At 38.6% G+C, this 9,443-nt stretch overlaps 1 protein-coding gene and 1 pseudogene across 3 annotated transcripts in view; one reads left to right on the forward strand and one right to left on the reverse strand.

The window, feature by feature from the left end:
• The window catches only part of LOC133389037 (pancreatic lipase-related protein 2-like), a 32,884-nt gene extending 24,223 nt beyond the window's left edge, over positions 1–8,661 (reverse strand). For 2 of the 3 annotated variants that reach the window (XM_061635903.1, XM_061635901.1), the window contains exons 1-5: positions 8,491–8,661; positions 5,479–5,527; positions 2,241–2,395; positions 1,310–1,435; positions 766–900 (exon numbers count right to left, since the gene is read on the reverse strand). In XM_061635903.1, coding sequence (XP_061491887.1) covers positions 766–900; positions 1,310–1,435; positions 2,241–2,395; positions 5,479–5,527; positions 8,491–8,493 — 468 coding nt within the window. In that variant the 5' untranslated portion in view covers positions 8,494–8,661. The remainder of the gene's footprint in view (positions 1–765; positions 901–1,309; positions 1,436–2,240; positions 2,396–5,478; positions 5,528–8,490) is intronic. The other variant, XM_061635902.1, reaches the window with a different exon arrangement.
• LOC133389800 (5S ribosomal RNA) lies at positions 6,491–6,609 on the forward strand (annotated as a pseudogene).
• Positions 8,662–9,443: the final 782 nt, after the last annotated feature.

Genomic DNA, 9,443 nt, shown 5'->3' on the forward strand with positions numbered 1-9,443 from the left:
AATAATTTTGTTGGGATTCACTACTTTTCTATGGAAATGAAACAAAGCTCAGTTGTATAAAAATATTCATTTCTATCAGATGTTATACCACTGGTATTATGCACATCTAAGGCTGCAAAAGATGTATGAAGCCACCGGAGGCTGGTCCATTTGGGCAAATGGGGCATTGTCCCACCAAGCTCAGGTCACCGTCAGCCAGCCCCACTGACAACCAGTCCAGGGGCTGGTGGCACAGCCTGTCAGCTTCCTCCTCATTCTCAGTGTTGCTCTTGAAGAACTCAGCAGGAATGGGGATGGGGCCAAAACTAGAATTCAGTTGACTCTACCTGTTATTGACTCTGCCTACTGCTGGGCTCCCTGCCTTCTGCCCCACCACTCTCAGTGAATGAAACTGGCAGTGCAATAAAAATAGAATGTTCTCCATATATATGTGTGTGTATATGTGTGTATACACAAATTATATCAAAGGGTATAAAATAAGAATGGAATGAAAGCTAGCACATTCCATGCAAAGTTGTTATCTATTTTTTCCATTTTCCATCAGACTGAATTCATATGAAAATGCTTGTTTAGATTGCTGATACAAAGAAATGGATTTGCAAATTTATTTGAATATACTTGGTTCCTTGTCTGCTTTGAATTTTCTTGCATGTTATATGCACTTCTAATTAATTTTCTATCCCAATAGAATATATAAAAATATCAAGATAATTTGGTAGGATATTTCGTACCCAGCTCTGAAACTTAACTGAAAATCTTTCTTACCGTGAAAGTATTGATAAGATAAGTTAATACAGCCCCTAAAACACGGATGTTGCTTGCAGCAGTGAAATATGTGCATTTTGCTCCATCTTCCCAATCTACAGCAATGCAGTTTATATCTTCCACATCCACCAGCAGCTACATCATATACATAGATGTATATATATACATATAAAAGAAATATATTAGGAGTTATTAGCACAATCAGAAATACCCAAGGTTCTTTCAAATGAATTTGGTCACTAGATTTGAAGGATCCTTAAAGCTATATAGTCCAATCCTGTGCCCAGGGGCAAGGGCGGCTTCCTTTCCCCTTCCCACAGCTTAGCCTACCCAGTCGAGATCCCAGGACTCACAGGTAGATAGCAGCTGTACAGAAGTACCTCCAAGACTCATGCAAATGCACACAGAATTTTGAGAAAACAAAAAGATCCACTGACCCGTTTTAATGTGAATGTGTATGTCTGTGTGTGTATAACTATCACCTGTTTCCTATTTCCTAGTGTCTGTAACTGAAGAAGGGAATTAGATAATATAAATCTCATACCAAGCACATGTCCACAACCCAGCCATATTTTCCAGTGCTGGTATAACCATGGATAACAAAGCTGGTTTTCCTCAATGGAGAGAAATAAGAATTTTGGATAGTTGATTTACTGGTGTATAATAGTTTCTGTTGGGAATTTAAAAACATAACATTAAGTTATTTCAAGGATCGTCAAAATAAAGAATGTTTTCTCACTTATTCTCAAATACTAACATCATCATAAAGCTCTACTGACCAGATCTGTGCTTGATTTTTTTTAAATCAACAGTTGGCACCAATGTGTCGACAAAAACCCCTAGGAGGTTCTCAAGTGCCTCATATCCTCCTTGGACATTATACATCTCTAATGCTAGTTCATCTCTAGCCTGCTTTACAAACATATGCATCTGAACTCCTTCAATGGACGAGTTATCAATTAGATGACGTTTTCAATGTGGTAAGAGAGTCACAGTCTCTCTCATTCACATGCATGGCAACTCTGTCAGCTTGTTGCCGTTTTACAATTGGTTAAAAGGAGGCTCTATCTTAGCAAATGCCACTGTCTGATCATCCAGGATTAGCCTTAGCACCCAGTCTATTGGATAACTGGCTATCACTTTAATTTTGAAATACATTCTTATATTTGAATATTTCTTGGCCATTTCTGACAGGTTAAGTAATTGAACAGTAACTTTTACATTTTTTGAAATCCATTAAATTTCAGATAAATGCTGGTTTGAAGTGTTAACAATAATTATAGTTTAGTTATTCATAGTGAGCAACGTTAAGTGCTTTAGAAGTAAATATGTGTTACTCCATCTAATAAACCAATACCCCAAAAATAAACCTTCACTTTTTCCCCTGGTGACATGGGAACAGACACAAAAGGAAAACAGGCATATACAGCTATCGCCAATGGTTCTTAAAATATATACCAAAAAAGAGGTCTCACTTGTGACAAATTCCCAGTCTCTTTAGTGAAAAGAGAGAAAGAGATATTCAGACTTTCAGGAGAAGCAGGTAAGCCAAACAGTTGTCTCCCAGGTACCCCTGACCAAGGGGGCTTATCAGAAAAGCAGCCAATTTTTTCATAGCAGACTTCATTGGCTGGAGAGCACACAAGGCAAACTGTTAAGTACACTACATTCACCAAATAGTGTTTATGATAACATAATATATGACAAATGTCAAATTTTATTTATAGTGGGCTGGATTCAGACTTATAATGCAATCCTAACCATGTCTACTCAGAAGCAGGGGTGGACAAATCTGTCCGTTTTCGGTTCTTTTGGTTTCTCATTTTTCTCATCTTTCGCTCTCCACATTTCTTCAGCAATTTGTGATTTAAAAAAAAATATGAAAATTCTTCAGCATTTTGGTATGAATTTCTCCTAATAAACACATTTTTCTATGCCTTGTTCCAAATAAACAAATTTTTGCAAGACATTTCCCCTAATATAATGGATTTCTGTAAGTTATTTTCATTTACATATGCATTTATATGCACAATTCACCCTAATATTTGCATTTTTGTACATAATGCTTGACTGGAGAACTGCATTGCAAAATTCAGAAAAGTGTGAATTTCAAAGGATGGCTGTGTTTCAGTTCTCATATTGTTTTGGAAAGTGCAAATTTGGTAAGTTCACTTTTAGATGTGTACTGAATCAAATTTCTCCCCCATCCTTACTCAAGAATAAGTCCAGAAATAATAAGCAAACATGTCCCAGGTAAGTGGAGTTAAGATTGCAGCCTAATTTACCTGAAATTAATTTCCATTGAAATAAATGGGATAAGTAACACAGTCTGGATCTAGCCCATTGCTCCTGTGAGAATTTATATGTTTCAGTTCTCATATTGTTTTGGAAAGTGCAAATTTGGTAAGTTCACTTTTAGATGTGTACTGAATCAAATTTCTCCCCCATCCTTACTCAAGAATAAGTCCAGAAATAATAAGCAAACATGTCCCAGGTAAGTGGAGTTAAGATTGCAGCCTAATTTACCTGAAATTAATTTCCATTGAAATAAATGGGATAAGTAACACAGTCTGGATCTAGCCCATTGCTCCTGTGAGAATTTATATGTTCAAATGTGTGCCAATATATCATTTTAATGGAGGCTGAGTTTGAATGTTATAAATGTGTCCTTGCATAAATTCTATGCAGAAGGCCAAATAAATGGTTGGGAGTGGGAGCAGCACAATCCTGCTCTTCCTCCATGTATCTATTACCCTGGAATTAAGGTTGTTCACCTAGGGCTATAATAAAAGAGACTTGTCCGTCATTGAATTTCAGACAAATAATTGGGAAGAATTGTGGTGTGACCATTTCTAGAATGTTTCACTCTTTGGTCCTCTGCCCATTTTTCATTGCTCATGTTGTCAAAAGGATTTTGATGCCATGTTGGCAACAAGCTAGAAGAGGCTTAAGCTTCATAGAAGGTAAATGTTTAGTCACTTCTTTTTATTGGTTAAGAATGGAAGCAGCTGGCACTGTGGCTATGATAATCAGATACATTTCCCTTGGCTGAACAAATAAGTGGAGATAAACAGAATAGAAAACTGGGATGATCATAGGCCTGGTTCCCATGTAATGCTAAGTCAAACCATGGATAAATATGAACAAGTGTGCTGGTACACAGTTAGAAAATCACAGCCACTTTGATCTTTCCTTGCTCCTGCTGCTGCTGTGCTACTTGAAACTAAACCATTGTTTGTCTTAGCATTATGTGTGAACCTGGATTCGTGGTTTGCCTCCCCCGAGCAAACCATGAATAATAAGCCAAGAACAAACCTTGGTTACAGCTCATGGTATGTTTGGAGTGAGACAAACCATGAGCCCAGTTTACAAGTTATCAACCTTATATGAAAACATAGATGGCTGTATTCAGCTAAGTACTATTCATAGTAGACCCATTGAAATTAATGAACCTAAGCTAGTCGTGTATATAGAGCTAGTCATTCAATCTGAGTAGGACTAGCATTGAATCAGAGCTTGGAAGTAATTCATTACAAGTAACAAATTACTTGTAATTCATTACTTTTTTGAGGAATGAGTGGGTAATTCCTTTACATTTTGATGGTAATAGAACTGGGAGTAATTTTATTACTTTTGTGGAGTAACTGTAATGTTTCCAGCATTACTTTGGGGCATTACTTGGGGGGGGGAAGCAGGGGAAGTCTTCTACGCTTCTGATTTGTGGATGAAAATCATGTGCCTCAAACTGGGCTTCTGTGCAGCTTCACTCTTCCCTCATGCTTTGTGGGTGGGTAGGAGGTGATGAGGGAGGAGGTGCAGAGTGAGATGGGGTGGAGTGGAGAAAACAATTGTTAAAAAAATGGGTGGTGGTGGTGAAGAATGGAGTGGAGGGGAAAAGGAGCTAGAGGGCAAGAACATGGATAAAGAAGGAGAAGGAGGCAGCAGCAGAATGGAGATAAAGAACTGTGGAGGTGCAAGATGACATGTGTGTGTGAATACTCTGCAGTTGGCACACAAAGTGCCCCCCCACCCTCTCTGGCTACTGTGCTGCAATTGTAGTATTTCAACTTTTTTGCATCTCAGGGGAAAATGTTTGCTTGGGTGAGTGTCCCTTAGTTGGTGGTAGGGCAGGGTCTGGGAGGTGGTTAAATGAAAGAAATTATGCTTGCTTGCTGGCTGGGGGGGTTGTACTTGGTTTGACGTGCAACGATCTGAATAGTGGTCTCTGCCTCCTTCCCCACCTCCCTTACCAGTGGAGAGACCACCACTGCTATCTTATGGATAAAAAGAATTATTCTACTACCTCTGTATATGTGTGTTTATTTTTAATGTTGTTTTAGGCTACTTAGATGTGCTGCAGCCAAGGCCAGCACCTTGTAGGTGTTTTTTTTTTTTAAAGCAACTGAAATGTAATTGTAGTGATTACTTTTGAGAAAAAGTAAAGTAATCAGTTACTTTCAGAGCAATTGTAATTGTAATGGTAATTACTACTTTTGGGGCCTTGTAATAGTAACTGTAATTTATCACTTTAAAAAAGTAATCTTCCAAGCTCTGCATTGTATACTACCTAGGATTAGCAGGAAATAAGACCCAGTGACTTTAATAAAACTTGCCACTCTTTCAAACAAGGACAAGATTATCTACTTTCTTATTAGTTTGTTTAATCAAGAAATTGTTCTCTGAAAAGGCATAATGTATAAAATATTGCCTTACCTTCTGCTGTGCCAAGGAGGAGAAAAGCACCAATCCAAATTACAGTAATCTGCAATAAATTTAAATGTACAAGTTAAGCTTATCTAAGCAACATTAGTGTTTCATTATTCCAGAGCAACTCATTTGCTTACGTGAGTTGCTTAAATAGTGCAGCCTTAATACTGAGGCAGTTAGATGTCCTTCAGTTCCACTGAAATCAAGTGAGTTGATTTCAACTAACTTTGGGTTGAATATGGAATAAGGCTGCCATTCTATTTCCCTGGGGGAGTAACCCTATTGATTTCCAAAGGATTTATGTTTGAGTAGGCATGTACAGGATTGTATTGTCAGATAGTCCCATTGGCTTCAATGTGCACCAAATGATTATAGATGGTCATCTATCTGACAAGATGAAGACAACACAATTTGTACATAAATTGGGCGTATGTGATTATACATAATTTAATTATATGAAATGGTAAAAAAATGTTCAAACAATATGAATTCTGAAGAATGCTGTTAACCAGTTTAACCAGAATGATTCCAGCTATCATTCCATATATTTTTTTAAAAAAACCTCAATCCTATGCACACTTATCTGGGAGTAATCCTTATTGAACAGAGTGGGATTTAGAAGTAACGTGTAGGATTGCTCTGCATGTGTATATTCAAATGTAGTAGTTATTATGATAGTGAGATTGTAAAAGGCTGATGAAACACACACAATATGGACCAATTGAATGATCACTTAAATCAGGGCATGTAGTAGGTGAAAGACACCAAATTCATCTTGGGAAGAGATGTACTATAATCTGTGTATTATGTTGCTTCTTCGGCACAGAACATATTTAGTTTTGTGTATGATAGCTTACTAAAATTAAAACTGTTGACCTTTAGAAATGGCTTTTTTATGTTATTCCATTTAGAATAAGGATTTCATTTTAAAAGACACAAAACTATTCCATGCAGTGGAATCGATTTTTATTTATTCAGAACTTTAGTTTTTTTAAAATTGTTTTTAATGCTGTATTTTGCCTTTGGCTATACTACCCTGGACATGCCCGATCTCGACTGATCTCCGAAGCTAAGCAGAGTCAGGCCTAGTTAGTACTTGGATGGGAGACTGCCTGGGACTACTGGGTGCCATAGGCTTAGAGGAAGGCAAACTAGCTCTGAATACCTCTGACTGTGAAAACCCTATGAATACATCCAAAAAAGATTCATAGAGTCTCCATAAGTCATAATCAACTTGAAGGCATATAACAACAAACAATGCTGTATTTTAAAATTGTTGTAACCCACCTTGGGACTTTGGGTGAATGGTGGGTAATAAATGTTAACAACAACAATAACTTCAAAAGTAAATCCCCAGGCTTACTCCCAGATAAGCAGGCATAGAGATGCAGCCTTACAAAACTCATTTAAACCCTAATGCCTGGAACTGCATTTCAATTCCAGCTTTTATCTATTAGCACTTTCAAATGCTACTGGCACTATTTTCTCACTATTTCCTGTGTATTTGACTCTATATATTTGTGCCCTGAGAAGTACACCAGCGCAGTAGCAGACAGGATTGTCAGGTGATGCCACTCATCTGATCTCCCTAGAGAGGTAGGGGTGAGGTGGTGATGAGGGCAGTGCAACACAGCAGAGCCAATTTGGTGGACCTGCTGGTGGATTTACACCATGCCAACCTCCCTTCTTCCTTGCCCTTCCCCCTCTAGCTCCCATTACGCAGCAGAGATGTGACTGACTGGAGGTCAGGTGAGCAGCACTGTCCACCTGTCATCCACTACTGCACCAACAATATTCCTTGAGAGAAAATCTAACACATCCACTTCCTATATCAGCCTGCCCATACCATAAGATCTGTGAAGGAGTCTGTCCTTTGCATCCCACTGTTAGGGGAAGCTTGCTTTGTGGTCATGCAGGAGAGAGCCTTCTCTGTGGTAGCATCCCATTTGTGGAATGCTATCCTTTTACAATATGACAGATGCTGACATTGTTATTCTTTCAACGGCAAGTTAAAACTCATTTGTTTGCTCAAGAATTTTTTTTAAGTGGGTGACTGTTTCCCCTACCCTGATGTTTTTAGTTGCCTCTAGCTGTGTTTCTTTGTATTTATCTTGATAAGTGTTTTATGGTTGCTTATGAATGCATTTGGTTGTGTGATTTCTTTTATGATCCTGTCCTGGTATCAGCATGGGTGTGTGTGTACAACTTTTAAAATAAATTAATAAAACATTCTGCCTTACAAAGCAATTATTTCTTCTTCGGTGAGGACCTGAGATACTCATCAGGGGGCCTCAAGTTCAGTCGCCTATAGTTTTGTTTATAGATCTTTGCCCAAATTACTGGTGATAAGAAATGTGGACTAAAGTCAAATCAGTGAGGATTAAGATAGCAGAAGGAACACTTTGCCCAAAGATCTTGTATACTTTCCACCTATGAACTGCTATGGATCCTGTTTATTCTCTTCTCCCTTTCCACTCTGTAGCAAACATAATAGGAATGCATTTGGTCTTAAGCATGTGGCTTAAACAGTGCAAGACCAAACCTTCCTCTCGTGTTGCAAAAGTAAGGGAGGCAGGATCAAATACAGCGCATTTAATACACAGTCATCATTTCGGCCCTCCATAACTATGGAAGTGCCTCTTGGAATTGAACCTAGCTAGCAATTAAGAATAAAGGTATGGGGTGGGTGTGGAAATTATACTGTAAGATATTTTATGTGGGTCAGAAGCCACAGGATATGGAGATGTCAGTAGTTCACATATCCACTCCCCACTAGAGGGTGTTCTGCTCTGCCTTCTCATGAGAGGAATTTGTCATGTCTGACACTTTCTTTGGAACAATTTAGAAAAAAATGTATTAAAAATAATTTGTTGCAGTTCAATATGATGACTGAATAATAAGACCTTGTTTCCCCAGTTGCATTTCCATTCACTTTACAGTCAATAGATCATCCTGCTTTCCCTCTCCTGAACATCAGGATGTTGCCCTGAACATCAGGATGTATGATTAGCCACTTACCATTTTAAATCCCAGATTCCATTAATGCTGTGAAATTCCCCTTTGGATTATTCTCCTGCTGATTCTGTGCTATTCCTTCCTCTCTCTCTCTCTGCTGTGCACGCGACTGAGCATTGCGGAGAAACAAGACAAACAAAGTTCTTAGGGAAGTGATCCGTGTTGAGAAGATTGCTGCCCTGGGCTCCTACTGGGAGGAAGGGCGGGATATACATCTAATAAATAAATAAATAAATAAATAAAATCAGATCCAAGTTGGTGGGCGTGGATTTTCCCTCTATAGATTCTAATCATACAGTTTTGTTTGTGTGGGATGGCCAGGAAGCTTATAGTATTTGGGCTCATGTTATTCCTTCCTGCTGGTTACATCCTCATGCTTCTGTTGTTGTTGGCTCATTGTTTGTTTGACTTACTCCCACAGATATTTCACCATTTGTTACTTCAGTTACAGGCTCCAATATTTTGTATGTTACTTCCTGAAATCACAGACCTGGCAAAAGACAAGGGCATATATTTACACTGCGAAAAGCCAATTATAGAAGAAGAAGCCTGCAGCTATCTGATGCTTCATGTCCTATGAGTAATGAGTTATCCAATTAAGCCCAGTGGCCTGCATTACTGTGCACACAGCCCTGACATGCAGTCATAATGAAACTTTAGGGGGAAGGGCCATAGCACAGTGGTGGAGCATCAGTTTTGCATGCAGAAGGCCTTAGGTTCAATCCCCGGCAGCTCTTGGTAGGACTAGGAATGTCCCCTGTGTGAAATGCCGGTGAGTCACTGCTTTCAGTTTACACAATATTGAGGTAGATGGACCAATGGTTTGACTCATGATAAGACAGCTTCCCGTGTTCCTAGATATACATGTATAATTTCCTAGGCCTTTAAAAAATAATTAGGCTATAATCCTATAGTTCCTACAGGACATTTCAGGGGGCACAGGATCCGTCAGATCT

Source organism: Rhineura floridana, chromosome 7 (genome assembly GCF_030035675.1).
Source record: "Rhineura floridana isolate rRhiFlo1 chromosome 7, rRhiFlo1.hap2, whole genome shotgun sequence".
In the NCBI taxonomy this organism is placed as follows: domain Eukaryota; kingdom Metazoa; phylum Chordata; class Lepidosauria; order Squamata; family Rhineuridae; genus Rhineura; species Rhineura floridana.